Genomic DNA, 27,057 nt, shown 5'->3' with positions numbered 1-27,057 from the left:
ACTTCCACATTGGGATCTTAAGGGATGTGACCTACAGATTACTCTGCATTTAGAGTAATCATTAAGAGTGTGGCAATCAGAGCAAGGCTCGGGTTTGGGCCCTGTCTTGTTTGCTACCTAGCAGTATAGTTGATTAATCTCTATGTATCTCAGTTTTCCTAACTGCAAAATGGAAACAATATTCTCTAGCTCACAGCATTGATGAGCAGGTTAGAGAAGCTAACAGGTAAAAGTTATCAGGGTGCAGTAACTGTAACTTTTGTTCTGTTTTGTTTGTTCACTTGTTTTGCATATGTATTTTGATTTTATTTTATTTATTTATTTTTAAAGATTTATTTATTTATTTATACAAGCACTGGGTATAGTCAGAAGCGCGGGAGGGTGAGATAATTCACCAGAGCCAGAGCGGGGAGCAGAGCAGGCAGAAGGACCCAAGTATACTGCTGAGGGGAGCAGTGGGCAGCAGGAGAGGTCTGCGCGCCATGTGGGACCCTCTTCTGGTGGCCGGGGAGCAGCCGGAGATCAAACCCGCGCTGCAGAGGCTGCAGGCAGCTTAGCAACCCAGTGCTCAACCACTGCGCCACCGGGGAGGCCCTGTATTTTGATTTTAGAGATGCTAAATCATATAAAAATGTCTTAAAATAAAATATAATTATGAAAAGAATGTTGGCACGGCAATAGTAATATCACATAAAATAGAATTCAGGTCACAAGGCATTTACGGGGTAAAGAGAAACATTAGAGAAAAATAACTAGAAAATCCATCAAGAAAAAAGAACTTTTATATACTTATGTGGTCTTAACATCAAAACCCTGAACCTTATAAAGCAAAAAGAAAAAAAAAGAAAAACTGATTTATCTGATTCATAAGAACAATTCACAATTTCAAAATCATGATTAGAAATCATATCTATGAGAAACATAAATCAGGCAGGTGTGAAATAATTATAAGGGTCAGGTATACTCAAGCAATGGTTAAAAACTTAATAGATAAAAAGAATCATGAATACAGATAAAAGACTGCCTAATGTTAGTAAACTGTTCTTTAATTTCTGTTTGTATATTTCTAATTTTTTTTTTTTTGGTGAACTTTTTTTTTTTTTTTTGGTGGGACCCTCGCTGGCGGCCGGGGAATGAACCTGTGCTGCAGAGGCTGCGGGCAGCCTCGCAGCCCAGCGCTCAACTGCTGCGCCACCAGGGGAGGCCCTGTTTCTAATTTTTTAAATGAGAAAAATGATAATTCATTTTGGATCACCTAAAACTTTCAAATCCGTTCCAAAAAATGTTACCAAAATTTACTGCAACACACATACTATATATTGCAGGTAATGTTCATAAAAAGCTAAAACAAATTAAAAAAAAATTATTAGTGTCAGTAGCTTCAAAATTCACATTTCTTTATACTATCTTGATTTAAAAGGGTTACTTAAGATTCTATTGCTCTATTTGTTGGATTTGAAAAGAAGCTTTAGGTTTGCTCATATTATTTAGCTAAAAATGTTGCATTGAATTTGAAGAAATTTCTTTTGTTTCCTAAGGAAACATTGATCAAAAAACATTGATCAACTTTTTGCTTATGAAAACTATGAGACTTTCACTAGGAAAACATTAACCAGGAAGATGTTCTTTAGAATATACCTGTATATATAAATTTATTTATGTGGTGAGCTAGAAAATGCTACTTGGAGCATGAGAAAACTTTTTTTTTTTTTTCCCAAGCTGCAGTCAGAAACGGGACTTAGATTAAAATCAGGCTTTTTTTTTTTTTTTTTTTTTTACTATTTTAATATCTAGCGTGCTCTCCATGTAGATGTTACAATTTTCTAATAAAGAATACACAAGAATACAAAAACTCCCACAGAGCATGCAAAGGAACACAATATTTGTCCTTACCACCTAGAGCAAAACTGGTTTTAGCTGTGATTTCTCTGCTATCCCAGGACAGGCCTTGCTATTCACAGAGGAGAGAGAGATCCCGACATTTTTTTTATCACCTTAAAAATCCCATGTCTAACACAATGTCCCAGTAAATGTTTTTACAACTGCAAAGTTTGCCTTTTAGGGAAGGCATCTTGAGCTGATTTGTGTTTTATGTTTAGAAAATTGTCTAAAGCAAAACAAAACAAAATTAATATATTCTCATCATATTATGATTTAGTGATATATTATGATTTAATTTTTGTTATGCTTCAGAATTTCTTGGGAGTTTTTTAAATAAAAGTCATAACAACTCAGCTCCACTCCATACTCTTGGGATAAGTTCTGGGCATCTGTGTTTTTTGTTTCATTTTGTTTTTAATTTGGAGATGCTTTTGATACAAATGAATGATGCAGAACCACCATTTTACACCAAACTGGCTAGGGCAAATGTGCAGTGGACCGGAAATGAGACCAGCACAAAGTTGCAGAAAGCTCTTCAGGGGGACCCCCTGACCTGGCACCAGGTGGTGCTATGGGCACAACTCTGAGCTTCCTTCCACTTTCCCCAGGTGAACTTAAGGGCCCCACCAGTTCCTGGACCTACTCCCACAGGGTAGTGAGGGTCTCCATAGAGGGAAATACAATTCCTAATCCTGAGATTTCCACGTGCTTTAATTGAAGGGGGTTAAGCCAGGAAGAGCTCCTTCTTGGATCAATTTGCAGTTCCTCTGACTGCTAAGTGAGTGAAAGGGTTTGGTTTTTCAGGTTGAATTATGAAATAAAAACGGCGATGATGGTCTGTTCATTCCTTTCTGAATTCCTTCCCCTTTTTTTTTATTTGTAGCTTCTATTAGAATTTATCCCTGAAAATGAGATAATAGAAAATAATTTAAACATTAAAATTCAGTCATTTCTGTCCAGCTCAGTTATAGATGTGTGCATGTATACATATGTATATGTATTTGTTTTCTTCCTCATGAATGGTTTAAAGTATTTTAAAAAATTTGTACAGATACAATGAATTTACATTGACAATTTTACATCCTCCACGTAGAATTGTGTACTTATACCCCAATATGTGTAATTACAGTAACCAACTGTCCTGGTTTTTCCTGGACTAAGAGGTTTCAGTTTCAAAACAGCATAGTCCTGAACTAACCCAGATGGATATTTGTTGCCCTACCGTGACCATAGATAGATGTACTTGTGGGCTGCTGTGTTTTCCTGTTTTTCATGCATTTAGGTTAGACACAACATCTCTTATCGTTGACTATAATTTTTTTTGGCATTTGTAAGTACTATGGATAGTCCTGAAAATGGTATAGGAGAACTAGGTGGTAGGAATAATTCACTGAGAGCAGCTCATTTCACATCTGATTCTCCATCTTTTTCAGGCTACAATCACCTGCAGTCCCAGCTCCCAACCTTAGGTGTTTTCATTTCTTCCACCAGAACATTTTGGTCTCTTTTAGCTTCTTTCTTCAGACTTTTTATATAACCCATCAGTACTTGATGCTATCTTAAATTAGTGAAATTTTGAAGATTTAGATGTCTCTCAGAAAGGAAATGATGTTCTAGTTTCCAGTATTCAGGTAATAGTGAAGCATTACTAATAATAAAAATATTTCTTGTCCAGCTGAGTTCTATCTGTATGTATAAACATACCAGTCTCTCTCTGCCTATCAATTTGATTATATATATTCACATATGTACACATTAATACTTTTCAAGTGTGTACTTTGATAAACAATTCCTATTTTGTACATGATTCTCGGCTTACAAAATTGACAAAAACTCTACAACTCCCTGAAACATTAAAAATTACACGGGAACCTCCTGCTTTAACATTCAATGATACGGCATGGTGAGTGTTCCTCTCTTTAATTTTATCAGTTCTACCGAACCTCACTACATCCATGTGCTCCATCTCACAGGAATTGTTGGTGCATGAACACTCTGTTCTCATTAAAGGAACTGAACATTCCTATTTACTCTGCCACGTAGGTAGACTTGTCAGCTAATATGTAAATAATTACCCCAATGTTCTAAGTTCAAGAACAAGACTGTAGGCGCACACAAAATGTTTGTCAGAGGGATTTTTTTCTTGAGGCAAAGAATTTTGAGTATTTTATAATTAGTTTTCTTGTAACAGTGGGGCAAATATTGGTTGTAGAAAGAAAACCAATAGATTTTGTTGTGGAAGGATTGATAAAACTCAGAAAATAATACTCATTTTTCAGTTATCCCCTTGAGAGATGTGAAAAGAGCATTATCAGCTTGACTCATCAATTAAATGAAAGTGACAGTCAAACTTCTAGAGTGCTTTTCCCCCCTAAGTATTTTTGTCGGTAGCCAATAATTTTTCTTAATAAAACCAATAGATTGGCTCATATGTGAAAAAATAAAACAGACAAGTGTATTATCATTTTAAGTAGCAACTGGGGCTAATTGGGGATCTGTGGCATTTAATCTAATATTCACAGAACTTTTAAAACACAGCTTAATTAAGGTGGGAATTACATATGTTACAACAGCTATTTAAAGTAGATAATTTTATACTCTACCAATGAGAAAAGTGATGCTCAAATCAGTGAATTCATATCTGTCTAATTTCAAGGCCTACATTCTTTCTATTGCACCCCAGAGCCTCTGTTGTCATGAGCCCAGAATTCTTTCTGACAAGAGTAATGCAAATCACTGGTAAAATTTTCTATGAGGAATGATGAGTAAGAGTCAGGGGGTTCCAAGACACAACTGGCAGCAATTATTTTGGTTTTTTTTTTTAGATTTATGTATTTATTTATTTATACAAGCACTGGGTACAGTCAGAAGTGCGGGAGGGTGAGAGAATTCACCAGAGCCAGAGTGGGGAACAGAACAGGCAGAAGGAACGAAGTACATTGCTGAGGGGAGCAGTGGGTGGCAGGAGAGGTCTGCGCACCATGCAGGACCCTCCTCCAGTGGCCAGGGAGTAGCCGGGGATTGAACCGGTGCTGCAGAGACTGCAGGCAGCTTCGCAACCCAGCGCTCAACCGCTGCGCCACCAGGGAGGCCCCATTTTGTTTTTTTCTTAACAGATGAGAACAGAATCTAAAGCCATCAGAGTAAGAGGAGTAGCTACTGAAGTGGGCCCAGTTCAAAAAAAATAAATAAATAAAAGATTTCTATATGCACAGGAATAATAGGGAAGAGGGATCAGAGGGAGAGGAAGGGAATCATCTGGTGCGCTACTTTTTATACAGTGTTTCATTTGATTGTTAAGCAGCTCTATAAAGAATGTGGGCTCACTATAATATAATAATGTTTGCTATTACTATTGTTTTTTTAAATAGTAGGTAAACAGAATCACAGAAATGTTTAGAATCCCCAGTTTATATGCAGAGGTCCAAAACAAGAGATTGTTACCTCCAAAACCTAACTTCCTTATATTTTACCAAAATGCATTTACAAATAAGGGGGAAAAAAAGAACTGCTGGTAGGGGACAGCCAGTGAGATTTTACGATGTCAAGTATTCTCTAAAGTGGAGTTTTGCATGGTTTGAAACTTATAAGGAAACAAATACAGACCTAAGGCTTAGAAAGGGCTGTTCAATGAGGGACCTGATGTTCAGCTTCCTTAGCAACACTGTAAAACTGATTTTGGTTCTACCTCTTCTGAATCACTAGCTGACATTCATACTTTTTTTTTTTTTTAAGATTTATTTATACAAGAACTGGGGTACAGGCCATTGGCATGGGAGGGTGAGAGAATTCACCAGAGATAGAGCGGGGACCAGAACTGGCAGACGGACCAGACACTGCTGAGGGGAGCAACGTGTGAGGCAGGAGAGGTCTGCTGTGCCATGTGGGTATCTCTCTGGCCAGTTGGGAATCGAACCCATGCTGCAGGAGCTGTGGACAACTTCACAGTGTGGTGCTTAACCCGCTGTGCCACCAGGGAGGCCTCATTTGTACTTTTTTTGAAAAATACAAGTCAGAAAATTTCCTTCCATTGAAGGGCACAAGGGAAAAGAATGGCTTAGGGTCAACCATTACACAGCTAGTTATATCCAAAAATTCATGCAGCAGTTAAAACTTGTTGGGTTACCAGCTAATTTCTCTCTCAGCATTCACTGGGAACATAAATTGCTTAAAGTTAAACTTGAGAGACAACCACTGGGAATATTATATGGCAACAGGGGCCACTTGATAACAAATTCATGAAATGTTTTCCACAATTAAAGCACTAAAGTCTTACCTTGTGGCTTAGAAGGTATGCTCTGTGTGGGAACAATAATTCAACTGTGAGGAAAATTTGTGCCCAAGTCATAACTGCCATACGCAGAGTAGAATGGTCCTCTATTCAGGCCTTTATTTTAGTTACTGGTGTCAATTTTCATAAAAGTGTGTGACTCTGAGCTTCAGCTTAGCTGGTTGTCTGGATCCTCAAGAGAAAATACTATTCTTGATCCCCATCAAGGGCTGGACCCTCTAAGTCCTTGTGACTTGAAAAGTGGAATGTAAAACCCAGCTGAGAAAAATTAAATGGAATGGGTTTTACTAAATCATCTGTACTTTTGTAAACTAAGCCTCTTGTGTCTTAGGAGAGGGAAACAATTGCACCCACTAATCTCCATCTGATTTAACAGAATTGACCTTGGCTGAGGTGTCATCAGCACATGTTAAGGAAGAGTTCCATGAAGGAGACTCATTCTGAACATGAGCGGGGCAGAAGGAAGACATTGTTCCCAGCAGTTGCAAACAACTAATCACTCCTGGTCCTGGTGATGCTGGTGCCTCTGCTGAGCAGTCTATTCATAACATGTGGTCACTGTGAAGCTTATAAATAAAAATGTTTTCCTTATTGTGGTAACTTTGAGAAAGTGGAAAGCCAAATTTGTGAGCCCATTACTAGTAGTATACTGGAACTTACAGCATGATGTTTGTGAAATTATTTTGATCTTCCTACCAAATCCCTGCAAGTGTCACCCTAATCTTTGTATATACTGTCTTGCTTTTCAAACTTTTTGCTGAAGAATAACATACATTTGTATAAATGCACTGTTTTATTTCATTATTTGTAAGCATTTTCAAATTCTTTTTAAACCAAAGAAGTTGTGTATGTGCCCATGTGCACACATACACACATGCACACACAAAATAATTCCATCTTTAAAATGAACATACTGAAGGGAATTCAGATTTTAAAAAATAAATATTCTTTTGATCATCAGTTATATCTATGTTTAGGTCAACATGACAAGATTGCTGATTTACAGTGGTTATGTATCTGAAGTCTGATAGTATTTTCTTAACACTTATATCTCCATGAGTATCTTCTGAACTTTCAAAAGATCACTTACTCAAGTCCTTTATTATTTGACTATTTAGTTGTGCTCTGTGAGGTGAAAGACAAGATGCTACAAGAATGAGGTAAAGTCAGTGAAAGGTTCAGCATGGTAAAGAAAAGGAGAGCCAGGCTACATTTCTCAAAGGAAGGGAAAGTTTATTGTGCCCCGGGTGGACCTCACCGACCCAAAGTGGGGGTCAGTGAAGCTGCGCACGTTGTTAGGGGGAAGCAGGGTTTTATAGGGTAAGGAGAGGTCAGGTGGGAAGTTGGGTTCCTATGGCGGGAAAAGTTTGTAGGGCGTGAAAAGGTTCCTGGGGCAGGTAGAGGTTCTTTGTCTGAGAAGAGACTCGTAGGGGGAGGAGGGAGGCTCATTGTCTGAGTCCTCCAGGCAGGTATCCGCATTCCTGCCCCCCAGGTGGGCTTCCTGGTTGGCTTTTGCATTCTGGCCTCCTGCATGGACCTTTCAGTCAGGATAAGTAGGACCAACCTTGCCAGTAAACTTGATCTCTTCACTTAGCTAAATGTCACATCCAAGAAGACCTTGTTTGGTAGGAGGCATGATACTGGCAGAGCATGGGGTTGAGGATCTCTTTATTTCACTCTCATTGACTTAAAGGATTTTATCATTTTTCCTTCAAGATCCTCAAAGCTAAGCTATCATTACTTTTGCATTATATAGCACCAGAATTTTCAGAGATCTCATTTTTCATTCTTATAGACTTCATGGAAATAGGTAAATTATTCTCATACCTCCTTATAAAGTTCAAAATCAGGTAATGAGAGATTGATTCTTAAACTTGTTAGTAATGAAACTATTACTTTGGGCAATGCATTTAATTTCTCTAAAGCTCAGTTTTATCATCTGTAAAATGAGTATTGTTTATATATCATGATGCTTTTCTCTTTTCTTTGTGATCACTTGTACTTCCAGTCATTTCTCTGGATCTGTGCTAAGGGTTGCCAACCCCAAGAGTAAGGATAAGCTACTTAATATGCCTTGCCAATGCAAAATGAAAATATGGGATCCCTTACGCAAAACGCAGAAAGTTTTTTAAGATGGCAAAGCAAAGCATTATACCAAACACAAGGCCCTTTGGAGAGGGGGGCCCTGTTCCTCATTCATGATGTGGGCTCTGCTGTAACAGTGGTGAAGATCTCCTGGACTCAAGATTGAGGGTACTCTCCAGTATGTAATATAGCCATAGTCTCCAATCTCAATTTCTCTAATGACCTAAGAGTAAGTGCTTAGCACTTACATAATCTTGGATAAAATAACTCCTTAAGTTTCTAATGTCTTAAAAGTTTAGAATAAAAATAATGAAAAAACACCTTTCTAGAATTGTAATTATAAATGAAATTATAAATGAAAATATCCACGTATTTACTGGGAGTGTTAATAAATAATAGCACGTTTGGTTATTTTTATTATTATTTTACCTGAAATATTCCTTTTGGGCCTCCCTGGTGGCGCAAGGAGTTAAGACACAACCTATGAAGCTGGCCGCAGCCACTGCATCACGAATTCGATCTCTGGCTAGGAAGATACCCACATAGCACAGCAGACCTCTCCTGACTCGCCTGCCGCTCCCTTCAGCAGTGTATTTTAGTCAGTCCATCTGTTCTGGACCCCATTCTGTCTCTGGTGAATCCTCTCACCCCCCACACTCTGGCCTGTACCCCAGTTCTTGTATGCATAAATAAGTAAGTCTTTAAAAAAATACTCCTTTTGTGCATATGTAAGAGTTCTTTATACTCTTTCGAGACTGGGATTTCTGAACTTTCATTGTGGGGCCATTTCTAGTAGTATATTGGAACTTACAGCATGATGTTTGTGAAGTTATTTATTTTAATCTTCCTCCCAAAGTTGTATTTATGTCATGTTGAACATAAAAACAATTTCCTATCTATTGTTTCTCTCTTCCTGACTTGTGCTTACTAAGAGGTTGTCACCATGTACAATTATTATAATTTTCCTGAACTTCAGTTCTGCCAGTGATGGAAGGGTAATGAGACATAAAGGAAGTGTTAGACATATTGACATGGTGATATTAAAAGGATGATGTATTGATGGAATATTTTGTTACCAAGACTGCAGGCATCACAGATATTATTAAGTATTATTCATATTGCTTAATGCAATATAGGGTTTCTGCTACCCTCCCTGGAGAATCTTGTAATTTTTTTTTTAATGACTGTTGTTGATATTTTCCCTGTTAAGGCATTTAAACAAGCTTTACTATGATCATTTTGATGTTTGGCCATAATGATAAGAGCCAACACTCAAACTATTAAATAAAAGGATTGTGGGGTATATACATTTGAGAGTACCACTAGCCCATCAGAAAGTGCTCTGGGAATAATGTCCTGTATGGGCACATACACTTTGGTAACATCCAGTAAATTCATGCCAAGTGAGCAACATCACCTAATTATGGTACCAGATGCCTTTGGGTAGGTTTCTTCTTTGGCAGGTGATGAAGTCTGCCAATCTGACAATTGCTCTCCTGACATTTTAGCATTTGCTGTCACTTATAAGAGTTATGATATCCCTGGGCACATTTTTAATATCATGTAAGTCAAGAGTTTAGTACAATCATAGATACACATAAAGGAGATCTGAGGTATTCAAATATTAGTGGTAAAATACTTTGAAGTTGTTGGGTGACTGAAAACAGTGAGACTTTCGGTATTTAATGACTACCAAGAACAGTTCAGTTACAAATTGTAAAAGAATAATTCTTTTAAATGGTATTGTTTTCCTGGTTACTCTATTTTAAGTGCCACACTCAACCCCTAAAAATATCTCCTTGGAATCTTTTGCTAAGTCATATAGTTGGTAAATTTCCCAATTATTTAAAATGTAGTTTAACTAATAGCATAAGTACAGTGTAAAACTGTGTTCATCATTTCTTTAAGGAAAAAAATAATGAACTATGCAGACTCAGAATAAGTGCATTGTGAAAGGCATATTGACATATCCCCGGTTAAGTGGGTAGTAGGCTGCTCTTTGCCCAATTATTCATTCTAAGACTGACTCACACTTTTTTAGAGCATGTTTTTTTAAATTCTCATTTTGGACAACAAATGCCCTTGAGGATGAAATTTAATTGGAAGAATACACAATTCTGGTGTGTGTATCAAAAAGCTGGTGCTTCTCAGACCTGTGTAAACAGGCACTGCCCTGCACAGGGCAGCATTATGTTCCTTTCAGTCAAAGGCATTTCTTTGTATTTATAGAAAAAAAAATGAAGATTTAAGATGAAGTTATATGAGATGTGTGTGTGTGTATGAAAGTGGGTGCACACAAATGATTGAGAGAAGGATTTATTAGGGGATAGTGAAAGCCAGCCCAGAGAACAGGGAGAAATCTATTTGCCCCAGCAAAGAATTTAGCATGGTGACTTTCAGTGTGATTCTCAAAATGTAAACAGCCCCCTACGCCCCTCCCCCCCACCCCTCCCTCAGCCCAGAACCACATCACTTGGTCACTTTGGTAGAAATTTGAGTTCCAGAACTTCTGGATCAGAAACACTAAAATGGATCCAGCAAACTGTGTCTGATACCACTAAGGTTTAGAATCACGGTTTACAATAGAATGAAGATGTGCTGGGATGGTGAAGACGAGGCCTACTCCACAAAGACTTCTAGCTAATGACCACTTTGTGCTTTGTTTCTGAGATGTTATGATCCTCTATTATTGTATTACAGCTGTATCAGGCACTATTCCTTGTGTGATTAGGAACTCTACCTCTGTTACACTAGGTTAAAACTTTTTTGTTTTAAGCAGGGATTACTTGCCTCAAAGGAACCTTTGAATAAATCATTTCACCATAGGAAATGAAAGTTTATAAATTGTTTATAAAGAGTTTATAAAATTTAAATTTTTAAATTTTATCATTTAAATTTGATTTGCTTAATTTTGTTGAAGGATATAAAGTAGTTTCCCTATCTCAATGTTTTGGCTACCTATCTATGTTGTACTAAGGAGTTTTAGTTTTGGACATTGTATTTGGTAAAGTCAACCACAGAATTTTGAAGATCTGCCAGGAAACTTGAGGTTTCAGTACAAATTGCATGTTGCATAATTTGGGTTTTCACCCAATCTTTCATATAGTTTCACCTATCAGAGGAAGAAATGGCTATTTTGCAACTGATTTTTTAACGTATGCTACCTTATGAGATAAGTTTTGCATTTGTTATTCATTGTATTTAGAAAATGTTTTCCCACTCCTTTCTTTTTCTTTTCTGGTTCCATTTCTCCCCTCTTCTTTCTCCTTTCCTTTTTTAATTTGCTCTTTTTTTTTATACCATAAGGCCTTTGATTACTTTAAAAAAATAAACTTCTCAAGAATAAAAAATGTTAAGAACTTGAATAAAGAGTATGATAAAAAGAAAAAGAAAAGTCAAAGGTGAGTGGGAGTGTGGTTAACACACAAAGGAGAACTAAGCTGCATGACTGGCAGTTTGAGCTAGAGGGTGGGATAGTCCCAGAATGTCCTGTTGGGAACCTTGAATCTCAGAAGAGCATCTGACGTACTGAATTATAGGCTAGATGGGGTAGCTGTAATGTGCATGAGTAATTATTTCTGGATCAGTCATTACCAGCTATTTGACCTTCCAGGTTAGTTATGTCCCATTGCTGAGATTCATTTTTGTATTTAGTTTTCTTGTTTTTTTTTTTTTAATTGAGGCAACATTGGTTTATAACATTGTGTATGATCAAGAAGGATAGATTTATACCTTCTCAGATGTATGTCACCACACCACATCCACTACCAAAGTACCCATTGGTACTTTACCCTAGACCACTGGTCCCTCTACTTCATTTGCCCCCACCTCCACCGTCCCTGTTCCTCAAGTATTGTCAATTCTCTAGTCATAGTGCTAGTGTTTATTTTGACCTAGTTTTGTAAGTTCCTTTTTCCCCCTCTATATTCCACATGTATAGTATATAAGTGAATACTTACTCCTGAAGTATTTCACTTAGTATAATCTCCTACAGTTCTATCCATGTTATCCAATGGCAAGAGATCATTTTTTTTTTATAGCTGAGTAGTATTCCATTGTGTATATATACATCTTCTATATTCACTATTCTGTCAGTGGACATTTAGGTTGTTTTTATAACTTGGCTATTGTAAATAGCGCTGCAATGAACATAGGAGTATGTATCTCTCTTTAGAGACATATCTATTTAGTTCTTCTGCTAATTTTCTGATTGGGTTATTTGTTTTCTTGTTGTTGAGTTTTATGAGTTCTTTGTAGATCTTGGATATTCGCCCATTGTGAGATGTATGGTGTGCAAATATTTGCTCCCATTCAGTAGGGTATTTTTTGTACAATAAAATACTTAGACATAACATGATTTTTCTTAGAACAGCATTGAATGTGTTGAAAGGTTTGGGGGAGAATTATATTTGGTGGTTTTTACTATTCCGATCACCAAACAAGTAATGTCTATTTATTGGAGTTTCATCTTTTTGTTTCTTTTTGTTATCCTTAGCATTTTCGTACTTCATTTTTATAGAATCAGTAATGTATATACTTGTGGTGTTAATCCAGGATTTGGACATTTTTTAAATGGGGTGCTAATATATATTTCAAGAAATTTAGTCCAGCATCTTACCAGAAGTAAAGGATCCTTGTAGAGTATTTCTATGTGCTGTTTGCTATTTAAATGTGTGTGACTATTTTGAGTTTGGTTTCTCTGTCAATCACCATATGTATACTTACATGGTAGATATTTATAAAGATACATATATTTACTTTATAGGTAAAAAAATGTTAACCAGTGAAAGGGCCCATTTCTGGTCAAGAGGAAAACCAAGAAGTAGATCTGAAGGAAATTTGGTGGACATGGAAGTGCAGAAATCCCCAAGAAATTGCAATATTTCTGGTACATTAATTTATAACTTGTAATTATACTAAATCTAATGATCATCTTTTTTCATGTAAAAATTGAAATTTCCTGAAGTTATTATCAGTATAAAGTTATCCCCAAAATGCATGCTTGCCTAATTTGGTGTATTTTTTAAAAAATACATAGTTTAGCTCTTAACATATATATTTGATACTTTTCACATACTGAATATTATTGATTCCTGTGATGAATCAGAACAGAATAATGTAAAATAATGTTAAGCAATCTAGCTGTAATGAGACAAAATAGTCACTGTTTAGAAAAATATAAATTCATCGATTGTTTCTGTTCATAGTATGCTTTTGTGAAAATAAAATGTAAAACAATTATGACATAAGTATATTTAGTCTGAGTCATTTTCAAGGAAATGTGTAAAATGATTATTGTCTAAATTGTCAAACATTTATTTGTTTACAAATCTTGATGCCTTAAGATAAAATAATTTTATTTATGGTCAAAGTAAACTAGTAGAACAATTTCCTATTCCTCAAAATATAAAAATTTTACCAAATTTATCTTGAATTTTGTAGAAGTTATTTGACTGGAGATCAAAAGGCAAAATGGAAGTCTTAAATTTTTAAGTTATAATGAAAAATTAATTTTGGTTGTATCTTAGAATGTCATTTCATCTTTGTTTTGCTTTGTTTGTGTTTAAATAACAACAATGTGCAAACTCAGGTTTGCTTCTCAATTATCCAGATGCTTTCACACTTCTTGGCAATAATGCATCTAAAGCTACAAATCCATTCTGGAATGAACTGACAGCTTCTAACCCATTTTTGGATGACATAACTCAGCTAAGAAATAACCAGAAGAGAGAGAACATTTCCATCTTGAAAGAAGATCCTTTCCTTTTTTTTAGAGAAATGGAAGCTGGAAATTCTTTTGATTCCTCTGGGGATGAACTTGATGTAAGCCAGTTGCTCAGACAGACTTCCTCAAGGAAATCTGGAAAATCTAAAAGTGTTTCAGAACTTTTGGACATCTTAGATGGCAAAGCACATGCCCTTCAGAATACACATGATTCTGACCAGATACTAGATCAAGACTTAGAATGGCTTCAAAATGATAGAGAGGCTTATAAAATGGCTTGGTTAAGTCAACGCCAGCTGGCACGTTCCTGCCTTGATTTGAATACAATTAGTCAAAGTCCTGGATGGGCCCAAACACAAGTTGCGGAAACCACAATAATTTGCAAATTAAACCACCAAGGAGGGTCCGTACAATTACCTCAATCAGATATCACTGTTCATGTGCCCCAAGGTCATGTCGCTGTGGGAGAATTTCAAGAGGTATCTCTAAGAGCTTTTCTCAATCCTCCACAAATGCTTAACCATGATCTTTCATGCACTGTAAGCCCTCTGTTAGAAATCATGTTAGGCAATCTTAATACAATGGAAGCCATTTTGCTGGAGATGAAAATTGGGGCTGAAGTGAAAAAGGACCCTTTCAGTCAAGTCATGACAGAAATAGTATGTTTACACAGCTTGAATAAAGAAGGCCCTTTCAAAGTGTTAAACAACTGCTATGTTTATAAAGATACCATCCAAGTCAAGCTAATAGACTTGAATCAGGTGATGTACCTAGTGGTTGCTGCACAAGCTAAAGTAACTCAGTCACCAGTTGCAACCATTTGGGATTATATCCACAAAACCATCTCAGTTGGGATCTATGGACCCAGATATATCCATCCCAGTTTCACTACTATTTTCACAATTTGTGGACACAGTTATATGCCACAAAAGCTTACAATCTCTGATATTAAAAAAGGTAGGAAAAACACATCTCCAGTTGTGTTTCAACTATGGGGGAAGCATTCGTTCTTACTTGACAAGCCTCAAGATTTAAGTATTTCTGTTTTTCCATGTGATCCTGATTTTGAAGTAAAGAAAGAAGGACAAAGGAAAGAAATTAAACAAACGCACTTGCAAGCAGGTCAAGTAGTTCATCAGCAATTTGTATTTTCTTTAGTTGACTCTAGAAAAATGCATTTGTTTGTTTTTCGTGTTCAGGTGGACTCTTCCAATGGTAGACCAGTTACACAGTTCTTTATCACTACACCTGATCTAGCCCCAAACCTAAAAAGGCTCTCAAATCCACCAGGTGATTCACAAAAGGAAACGGAAATCAAGTCTGCCTCTATATTACCAGCAGTGCATGTTAAATATCCCACATTTCAAGAAAAAAAATTAAACTTTACTAACTATGGGGTAGCCCTAAAAACAGTGTTAAGACACAGCAAGATCGACTATTTACTTGAATATTTCAAAGGGGACACATTAGGTATTCTTGGAGAACATAAGGTAAAAGCCATTGGGCAGTCCAAAGTAAAAGAATGGTATGTGGGCATCCTGAGAGGTAAGATTGGACTTGTGCATTGCAAAAATGTCAAGGTGATTGCAAAGGAACAAGTAATGCCTACAGCATGTAGTGTTTTCACAACCAGCAATCTTCTTGGACAAATTGCCCTGCCCTTTAAAAAACTGACTTACATCTACTCAGTTGTATTGACATCGGTGTCAGAAAAAGTTTATGATTGGAAAGTTTTAGCTGATGTCCTGGGCTATTCACATCTGACCCTGGAAGATTTTGATCAAATACAGGCAGATAAAGAATCAGAAAAAGTTTCTTATGTTATAAAGAAGTTAAAGGAAGATTGCCATGAAGATAAAAACACCAAAAAATTTCTTTATGAACTTGTTGTGGTGAGTATTGCTTGATCATGTAATGTATTTGGCATAGTGAACTTTATTAACCTGACAGTATTTATAACAAAACATATGAAAAGTTAAAAAAAATCTCAGCAAGCTAAGAAAAGAAGCTACCTTATTGAAAATACAGAGCTTTTCCTACAAGATCATATTATTGGTTTTTTTAGACTTAGGATTCAGTTGTGATTTTCCTAGAAATTATGCCCCTGAAACCATCTTTTAAAGGAAGTTTGAATATTCTGTTTGTTCTAGTACACAGCAGTTAAGAGATCTCTTCCACTCTCAAATTTTTAGATAGCTCTTAGAATATCAAAGAAGCCCCAGTGACATTAAAATAATAAAAGCAAACTGAAGGAAAATCACTTGGCTCTTGCTCTAATCCCACTTTTTAGTATTTTAAAAAATTGTCATCAATGTTCTTTACTTTTTCAATTTAGTATATATTTTCTGTTTGCAATTTATCACAACCTCCCAAAATGGTATTGCTAATTCTATTTTTTATCCTCATATTTTAATGGAATTCCCAGGATCATTTTTTAAACGTAGCATTCCCACATTGTATGGCTCAGTGGAGAGTTACATAGAGAGGATAAAGAATTGTTTTGAGAATTCTGTGAGAATTCAGTATTTCATAAAGGTTTAAAAAAAATCAAGAGCATATATCTAAAAATGGCTAAATTAGGAATGTGTAAACAATAGCATGGTCACTAACAGTCCTCTAGAGTACTCTATACTTTTGGCACTATGCTCAGTACTCCATAAACATTTTTCGTTGAGTCACCATAACAATTATATGTAACAGGTACTGCCAGTATCTTCACTTTACAAATAGAGGAAACTATGTCATCAGAAGTCAGGTGACTTTTCCAAGGTTCTATAGTTGTATAGTATTAGAAATGGGATTTGGTTCCCCAAAATCCACACTTAAAATTAATATAGCTTCCTGAAACGAAGTGTTCAAAGTTAAGTGTGTGTGTGTAAAATGCTTGTGTGAATATGTATGTTGGTGAGTGTAGTAAAATATCATTCTGACTATGCAAGACTGGTGCCCTGTAAGCTAAATGGGATTACATAGACAGGTCATATATAGAAGCAAAGTGTTAAAGAAAAAAAAAGATGAAGAAAAACATTTGGAATGACATTTATTGTGTGACTTTATAAAGATTTATATATTAGCGAAATATATGTTATATATATATAAAACATCTTTATATATAAAACATCTCCTCTCCTTCAATTACTTTTATGATTCCACAATGAAATGGAGAGGGGTTAAATTTTAAAAACCCCAATATCCAGTTATTATGTGGATGAAACACTATAATATGAGGGCCATTTAGAGTCATTTAACTAATCTACCTAGTTAAAACAGTATATGAATTTTGCAATAGCTAATTACCTCTCATTGTTCATGCTCACTATGAATCCATGAATATTTGAATTGAGAATTGTTTTCCTTTTATTGAAAAAAAATAATATTGTCCAGATGGTATGAAAGTTTAAACCAGATCATACCTACAATACATTGGTGTATAATAATTGAGTATCTTTAGTGACTACTAGACAGTGCTGGTGTAGAGATATTTAAGAGAGAAGTTCCTAAAAATTCATTCTATTCATCAGTGGAAGCTTCAGGATTTCTGTGGAGAGGGGGCTTAGGCCTAGTTATATGGTTGGAGTACATGGTGTAGAATTGTAGAGGCCATCTCTTGAAACTTTACTTACATATAAATATGTATTTTCTTGGACTGACAATACTTGGGGTAACCAGAAAGAAGCTGATAAAGATTGTCCTTTTAGTCATCTCTGACCATTGAGATTGTCTGCCTTTATACACTGGATACTTGATTCTGTCTAAAGCATTTTACCATGTGGCTCATCTTTCATAATGATTCTAGGGGACTAATTGGGATGATATTTCCACTGTATTCATTTAATCAATCACTAAATAAATGTTCTTTATGATTTATCTAGAGTCCTGTACTTTGTGGAGCTTTTGTAACTCCACATTCAGATTTCATTTCCCTAAAACAAGAAACTAGGCTAAGTGCAGCAAATTTATTCAACAGTCTACTTAAACACAATTTCATGGGCCTGTTGCCTCTGCACTCTTCTCCCCAGCGTCATAACTCCTCACCATAAATGTATGGATCAGCATGTCTTTGTATAAAAATCATGGTGTCCTTTTAATGAATCCATGAGAATGAACAATATGAACTTTAATAGTTGTCTTAATTGGACATTAATTTTCACTTGCTTCATAACGATGAAGATTTTAGGTAACATTAAATGCTGAAGGGCTAAAAAACTTTTATTTTTGTTTATTTAAACAAAAAGTGATACAGATAAATCTAACTCCATATTTTAAAAATATATTCAAGTCAAAAGAGAAACTGATTTGTTTGCAACATGCTTCATTGGCAGAGGTTCAGATTTATAATTAAGGAAGAAAGTTTGATAGTTTTTCAAGTTGCATTGTTGAAAACTAAGTGTTTTATGATTTATACCTTGTGATTTATATTTAGCACATTACAGTGGTGGTGAAGGGAGAGAATTATTTTTTTTTAAGTCAAAAACAATAGATCTGTTCAAAGTTGTCAATATCTCAATGTTATGCAATAGGCATGACTCTGGAAAGATTTAAATCACATTTTGATAATGATTAGAATAGTGTTTACTAGCACTGGCACACTAACTTTCTATAGAGTTCCTGTAGCCAGTCCTCTTGTAAGAATAGGATTTATTTTTTTGTCATGAATGATCATCTCTGGCTTGATAAATTATAGACTGCTAGAGTCTCAGAGTATCTCTGAAAGTGTCTAGTTAAATGTTCTCATTTTTAAATTAATGACATTAAGAAAAATATTAGTTAAGTGGTCTACCCAAGACCCTATAATTAATCACTGAGTTAGTATTAAATTTCCCCTAATTCTGGCCTGGTTGTTTTACTATACTAGTTGAGTTTCTCTAAAAATAAATCAACTTTTTTTTTGCATTTTAGAAAATTTAAATATATGTATAGAGGAAAAAAAGGAATGCCTGTTTCTAGAATATGTAATGAAGAGTTTAATTTACAGGAAAATGCCCAAATAGGTTGATTTTAAATATGACATGTAATTGTTGCTGCAGGCTTTATTGAAGATGGATTGCCAAGGGTTAGTAGCATATCTTATCCAAGAGGCTGCTATTTTGACTTCAGCTGTCAAGATTGGAAAAAGCTGGAGGGAATTAGCTGAAAAGTTAGCACGACTCACAAAGCAACAAATGGAAGCATATGAAGTTCCTCACCAAGGAAAATCTGGAGTTGTTGCTGCGGAGGTAAGATTTCTGTTTGTCAAATTCAGCAATGAAAAATTGCAGAACAAGTAAATCAAATGTCATCAAGCCTGTACAACATATATGAATTCGTTAAAGCAGTGTCCTTGCGGGTCCACTAACTGAAGTCACTACCCCATAACCTCAAAAGATTATGTAGAATATATACACATCACTCTTTAAAGGCACTGAGAACTTCTAAAATATATTGATGCTTCTCCTATTGTATTGATATTAATATGGCCTTTGATCAACTGAGTTGACCAAATCGGATAGTGATTCAGTTAATAGACAGGGCTATAATTACTTGAGGCAGAAAACAAATCAACTTTGGAGGGAGGAAATGGGACCAAGTCAGGATAAGAGGAGAGGATATAACAATAAGTACTAATCAACCTCAGGCATAGACTTACTCATATGTGATAAGTCATATTTGGTGACTTGGGTAAGAAGGTGGGTAAGGTGGGGGTGACTGGTAATGAGAGATAGCAATATCTCAGAGTTTCATTATCTCCTTTACAGTTTTGCTTACAATAAGAGCTGTAGAAGTCAAACACAGAATAACACTTAGAACAAAGTAAATATTTGCTATACAAATATGGGTTTTATTAATATTGAGACAAATGTGTACTGTTAGGCATAACCTAAATATTTTCTCTACCATAAAGAAATGAGAGTAAAAGTTTGTTGACTTAAAAAGCAAAAATACTCCAGTGTTAAGCTCACCCTAAAATATCTGTGTCTTTCTCTCATAAGTGTAAACATTTTCAAAATATTTTAGGTAAGGGAATACCATTTTTCTGATTAAGTGATTATTTGGTAGGAGGCAGAAGCTATGTTCTCCATTTCCTTTTTTGGGCATAGAGCCGGGTATTAATTTCTTGAGTAAGTATTCTCACTTCAAAGCACCTGTGCCAGCTGGGTGGACAGGACATAACAATTTTTTTTTAAAGATTTGTTTATAGTTGTTGATTTTGATTTTTTCTTTCTTATAGTTATTCTTTTTCCTGGTCCTTTATTTAGGTTTTCTAGATTCCTGCTATGAGTGAGACCATCTGGTATTTTTCTTTTTCTTTCTGGCTTATTTCACTGAGCATGATCCCTTCCAGCTATGGGGTGGGTGGGGAAAGGTAGGATTGGGGTCAAAATAAGGGGGGTCCAATTGTATGGAGAATATAAAAATAAAAATAAAGAAATAAAAAAATAAAATTAAGTTAAAAGGAAAAAATAAAGATTTATTTATTTATGCATACAAGAGCTGGGGTACAGGCCAGAGGTTTGGGAGGTGAGAGGATTCACCAGAGACAGAGTGGAGTGGGGAACAGACAGGAGACTGACTGAAATACACTGCTGAAGGGAGCAGTGGGTGAGACAGGAGAGGTCTGCTGCGCCACGTGGTTTCTCCTTGACCGGCAGGGGATTTAACTCATGCTGCAGAGGCTGCGGATTGCTTCATAGTGCAGTGCTTAACCCCTTGCACCACCAGGGAGGCCAGGACACAACAATTTTTTCATAAAGACTCAAAAGTCAAATCAAGTTGGTTTAATACCAGCACCTGCGTGGAAGTCTTAGTGAACTGACTCCTAGGGCCTTGGAGCCTTGCTCTCCAGCAAGGATGACTCTAAACAATATTCTGTAGCCAGGAGCATCCAGGACATATTTTCCCCTCAGAGATTACATGTATCTCCATATACAAAGAAGTGCATTACAATCTGTAATTAATTTTTACTGAATGAGCTAAAAGATGAGAAACCTCTAAGAAAGAAAAAAAGAACACTATGATGGATATGTTATTTTGATATTTCAGTTAATTTTTTTTTAAATCTCTGATATTAGAATGGCTGATCCATAAAATCCACAATACTGATAACACTAAATTGCTGTGGAGGATGTGGAGCAATAGGAAATTTCATTCGTTGCTGGTGGGAATGCAAAATGGTACAGCCACTTTCGAAGGTGTTGGACAGTTTCTTTCAAACTAAATATACTCCTAACATATAACCCATTAATTGTACTCCTTGGTATTTACTCCAAGGAGTTAAAAGTTTATGTCTATACAAAAGCTTGCACATAAATGTTTATAGAAAATTCATAATTGCCAAAAGCTGAAAGCAGTCAAGATCATTTTTAGGGCCTCCCCGGTGGCGCAGCGGTTGGGCGCTGGGTTGCGAAGCTGCCCGCAGCCTCTGCAGCGCCGGTTCGATCCCTGGCTGCTCCCCGGCCACCGGAGGAGGGTCCCACATGGCGCGCAGACCTCTCCTGCCACCCGCTGCTCCCCTCAGCAGTGTACTTCGGTCCTTCTGCCTGCTCTGCTCCCCGCTCTGGCTCTGGTGAGTTCTCTCACCCTCCCGTGCTTCTGACTGTACCCAGTGCATGTATAAACAAAACAAACAAATAAATAAATAGATAAATAAAACATGCCTCTATAAAAAAAAAATGATCATTTTTAGTAGATGAATATACACACAATCTGTGGAACATCCATATAGTAGGAAATTATTTGTTAATAGAAAGAAATGATCTAACAAAATATGAAGAGACATAGAAGAGCCACAAATGCATGTTACTAAGCAAAAGCAACCAATCTAAAAGATTTCATAGACACATACTGTATGATTCCAACTATATGGCATTTTGGAAAAGATAAAAGTTTGGAGACAGTAAAAAGGTTAGTGGTTGCCAAGGATTGGGGGTAGGGGGAGATGGATAGACAGAGTACAGAAGGTTTTAGGTGATTGAAAATACTGTATGATACTATATTGATAGATACATGTCATTATATTTTGTTCAAATCCATAGTGTGTCCAACACTGAAGGTGAACCCTAAGCAACCTATGGACTTTGGGTAATTATGATGTGTCAATATAGATTTATCACTTTAGACAAATGTAGACTCCGGTGGTGGATATTAACAGTGAGATAGTTGTAGGAATATGTTGGAGCAGGGAACACATGGAAAGTATCTGTGTCCTCTTCTCACTTTGCTATAAATCTAAAAGTACTTTAACAGTGAATCTTCCAAACAATTTGTTTAATTAAAGGTAAGCTTTTTTTTTTTCCTTACTAAGACTTTCTTTTTTAAAAAAAGTTTTGTTCAGAGTTACTTATCAGAAAGTTTATTCTTTAACTTTATTAAGCAGCTGATTACTCACTATTTGTCTGCCCCCCAATCTTGGTGGAGGCCAACAAACAGTCTGCTTTTCCATTATTTACTTTTGCACAGCCTAAATCACAAATGACTAAGTCTATGCCTGAGGCTGATAAATACTCAAAAGCAGAAGGGGAAACCTCTAGGTATCTTTCCAGGGGCTATTTGTTTAATTTATTGTTATTAATTCTAACAGCTGTCACTCTGATCCATGTTCTCAAATGCTTAGAAAGTAATCCATCATATATTGGCATAAAGTCATTCCAGTAATCTCTGGGACTCTACCTGTTAGGTCCCTTAAACTGAATGGTAAATGTATGCTCATGTCCATCTCTGTGAATAATAAATTGCTGTATGATTTTTTTTTCCCAGAAAAGAGATGATTCTTAAATATGATTACAAGTCAACTAGTTGGTTTCAGAATACACTGACAGTAGTTCTGGGTAAGGTTGCAAGGGGAAAACGGCAATTGGGTCAGGGAGACAAAGTCTGGTGGTTCCTGAACTGCTTTGTTTCCTTTATCTTACTTCCTTAGAGGGCATACATTCCCAAAATTTCCCTTTATGTATGCCAATACCTACAGTTCTGCTCTTTTTCTCACTTTTCCCCTTCCTTTCAATCTCCCTTCTTTTTGTTCTGTTTTTAATATTTCTAAGTTATCTGGCATGTACTTTGTGACAGATACTGTTCCACTAATGTCACAAAGTTTAACTTATTTAATCCTTCGAACAAAAAACTTGTAGGACAAATGGCTAATATTATATAATGTTAAGGGAACTTAGTAACTTGTTTAACCATACGGAGTGAAAAAGGCATGAAACCAGATTTGGACACAGACCTTTGACTTTGGTGTCCTTGTGCTTCTCCACTACACTCTGCCCACCTAATGTGGGTCTAAGTGGCGGGGAGAATGAAGCTGTGGTTATGACTGGGTGGTTAAGCCACTGATTTCACTTTTTCTTTCTCCTTTTCTTAAGCCTTGTTATACTGCTACTAAAATTTGTCTCAACATTTTCATGAAGCCTCAAGCCAATTAAAGGATGGAAAGTATTAACAGTATCTGTCAGATTTTTCTTGAGTACTTTTGGCCATTTCATTTTCTTTTATAAGGTGAAAAAAGCCTCTCTCTAGAGACTTCTGAGTACATCACTTTTTAAATTAGCCACCTCCCTAAATTAAATTTTAAGAAATGTTACTCAACTTTTCTAATGACATTGTAATTCCCACATAAAAGCAAAATTATAAAACTTGGAATAAGATTATAAGCAAAACATGTTTTTCAAAGTATTTCTTCTAGAAAAAAAATACACTTCTGCTAAAGATGTTTAACTGTTGTAAAGGTTTTCCTGTGAAAATTCTTTGGAGTTTTTCTGAAGATATTTAGACCTTTAATTAAAAAATATAAATCAATAAAATATTAGAAATTGGTTAAAGGGGTCAAAAGGTACAAACCTCTCTTTATAAAATAACTGGGGTTGTAATATACAGCATAATGACTGGACGTAGTGATATTGTACTGCATATTTGAAAGTTGCTAAATTAGTAGATCTTAGTTCTCATCACAAGAAAAAATATTTATAATCATGTATGGTAATGAATGTTAATTAGTCTTATTGCAGTGATCATTTCACAATATGTACAAATACCATTTGCTATATACCTGAAACTAATATATTAATTATATCTCATTAAAACTTACTGGAAAAATAGTCCATTTTTAAAAATAGTTGGATTTTATAAGAGGAAATACTGGGGATTTCAGTGCTAAAATATTCCCAGACCTAGATGGAATATTCTTCACTTAACCTTCTTGGGATTATTACCACATATGACAATAATTTCCCTAGTAACTTTCTCTCACTGGCCCCCTGACTATACAGAAAGATTATGCTCTTTCCATCTCATTTATTTTATCTTCTATCCACAATCTTGGTCCCTCCTTATTTTCTAACTGGAAGCTGTAGTATTCAGAAAACCTTAATGCTAGATAAAAATGAGATAGTGGTCCTCCAACAGTTTTATTTTGTTAATAAGTAAATGAAAATTCTGTATGTAATTCTTCTTACTTCTTTATGCTTGCTCTCAATATTAAGTTCATCTGCATACTTAACATGTTTTTGGGACTATCAGTTCTCAACACTGGAGCACTAGGAGCAATAGAAAACACAAACAGAATGAAAAATATCACATTTTTTCTTTCTCAATTCCAGTTTAATTTGGGGTAAGCTTAAATTTGAATTATTACATTTAAGGTATTTATGTTTAGATGCTATAAAAGTGAAAATAATGAGAATGATAATAGTTTTGCAATTTATTACATATTTACTTAATGTCAATAATAGTTACTTTTTTAAACAATTTATTCATAAGGAAGACAGAGATAGTGTATAATCACTGCTTTTTAGAGACATGCAACTGAGAATGAATGCTTTTGTTTAAGCTCTACAGAATTACATAGTTACTAAGTAACAGAACAAGGATTAAAATTCAGGTTTTTTTCCCACAAAGTCCTATCCACTGTACTCTACTGATGCTGAATCCTTTCAGAATTAACTAAACAAAGAAAGGTCAAAATGGGCAGGAGCATCAGGATATACCTACTAGTCCTGAAGGATAGCATTTGAATAATTGGAGAGGATTAGAAGGGATGTTAGTCTGGATACCACTGACTTCTAGAGGCCATTGAGGAAAATATTTGGGCAGGAGTAGAGGGTTCCTCTTAATAATTATTGGGTGATGTAGTCAAAGATAAGTATTTTGGGTAAAGAAGAGACTTGATTGATGCCAGAGTGTAGAGGTTAAGAGGTACAGGTCTGGATTCCTTTTTCAGTTCTACTAACCTGTTAATCCTAGAAGCACCTTGGGAAAGTTAATTTACTTTCCTAGGGGTTAATGAATTTCTTTTGTAAAATGAGCCAAATAATACTATTTTACTCATAAGATGTTTATAGGATTAAATGAGAGAGTACTTGGGGCAATGTTTTGCACACTGTAGTAGCTAAGAACATATTATCTATTATTTTGCCTAAGAGGAAGAGGTGAATTTGGCAATTATGACATTGAGTGATTTTGAAAAAGAATAAAGTATAGTAATTTTTAGTAATATGGATTGGAGTGACACTAGAAAGAATATAGGTAAAGGAAAAGTCAGCAATGATTTCAAGGCTTCTCTTCTGATAAACTGGCAGAATGGTAATGCATGGAAAAAAATGAGATGAAATCTTGACTGATCAGCTTTTTCTTACTGTCGTGATGAAATTCAATTTTCCTTGGAAAATATTGTTGCAAAAGGAAAATGAATGTCCTTAAACCCTTACAGTTTTCTTGCTCTCGTGGCAACTCCAGGATTCTGCTTACAGGGCTGTGCCATTGTCTGACTCTGTAGCTGTCATGGCTTAGTTCTAGCCTTAATTCTATAGCTTGCTAGTCTCTTAGATGAGAAATATATTTATAATTTCTTAGAAAAGGGAAAAATTACTCCATGGAAATTCATCTACCAATAGCCAAGTACGTAGAATAATCTCTCAAATCATCATTATTTGTACTACAGACTTAGCACAGTGACAAAAATATTTCTAGTTGTATGATACTTAATGCTTGCTGCTACAATTTTTAATTCCAAAAATGATGATACTCCAATTTTTTGAAATGCTGGAATAAGGAAAAAAGATATTACGGTAAAATTCATGGGGCAACATTGTATTCGTACGATCTTGGTTTAATTCTGTATTATTTGTCTCATTACCACGCTGAAAACAAATAGAAATAAATATTATATTTAAGTATTATAAAGATATTTTAAAATCAATTTAAAGACATTAACATTTGATTTAGATTTTTGATTTTTCTATATCAAATTTTATTATTAGGGATGACAACAAGGAATTTCAGAAAACAAAATTCTAGCTAAATATAGACTTAAATCAGCTTTGTTAAAACTTCTTAATATTGAAATAAATTTGTGGCAGTACTCGTGAAGTGGCCCTGGATTTGTAGCTAGGTGACCTGGGTTCTTTCAGTAGATGTTTAACCATGGTTTCCTTATTTAACTGTAAACTCGGGCCCAAGCTCCAATTAGAACTAATCAAGTACCTAGTGTCAGCCAGGGTTCTTCATATCTGTTACTTTATGTATGAGGCAATGTTCTTATGGCATTGGGTACACTTGTCCCCTTCATTTTACAGGAGAAAATATGAGCCCAAAGAAATTTTATCGCTTACCCAAGATCATGGAGCTAGAAAGTGAAGAGTCTAGATTCAAACCCACTATGTGGTTATCTAAATCCACAGATCTTACCACTATTTTCCCTGACTTTTTTCAGTATTTACGTTGAAAGATTGGATTGGAGAAAGCCATTTCTTTAACCTTTTATGTTTAGATGTCTCTAATACATAGTTGTTAATTGGGGCAGAGTGGTTGACGATAAGCAATCAGTGAGGACTCCTTCTAACAAGGAATTGGGGAAAATGATTGACCAGTGGATTTTTTCTCTGATATTAGTCTGTTTTGAGCAGATATACTAGAAAGGAATGAGTCCTCTATCTTCCAGGTGGTTATTCTTAGAGCGAACAGAGCTGACTGTCCTTGAAGAGATGTTTCCAAAAGAATCTTATGTCAAGTTTTAACCAAGTACTATCTCAATACTAAGGAAATAGGTTCCCTTGATATGTTAGCCTCCCTTCTATTCTGAAGATAATGGTGACCTTATTTTCAA

At 35.6% G+C, this 27,057-nt stretch overlaps 1 protein-coding gene across 11 annotated transcripts in view; it reads left to right on the top strand.

The window, feature by feature from the left end:
• The window catches only part of MACC1 (MET transcriptional regulator MACC1), a 319,768-nt gene that overhangs the window by 256,416 nt on the left and 36,295 nt on the right, over window positions 1-27,057 (top strand). For all 11 annotated transcript variants that reach the window (XM_054692410.1, XM_054692411.1, XM_054692414.1 and 8 more), the window contains 3 exons: window positions 13,023-13,145; window positions 13,869-15,874; window positions 19,010-19,198. In XM_054692410.1, coding sequence (XP_054548385.1) covers window positions 13,031-13,145; window positions 13,869-15,874; window positions 19,010-19,198 — 2,310 coding nt within the window. In that variant the 5' untranslated portion in view covers window positions 13,023-13,030. The remainder of the gene's footprint in view (window positions 1-13,022; window positions 13,146-13,868; window positions 15,875-19,009; window positions 19,199-27,057) is intronic.

The sequence above is a fragment of the Talpa occidentalis genome, unplaced genomic scaffold (genome assembly GCF_014898055.3).
Source record: "Talpa occidentalis isolate TD23 unplaced genomic scaffold, MPIMG_talOcc4v2.1, whole genome shotgun sequence".
Classification (NCBI taxonomy): Eukaryota; Metazoa; Chordata; class Mammalia; order Eulipotyphla; family Talpidae; genus Talpa; species Talpa occidentalis.
This window is presented reverse-complemented; position numbering and strand designations above follow the sequence as displayed.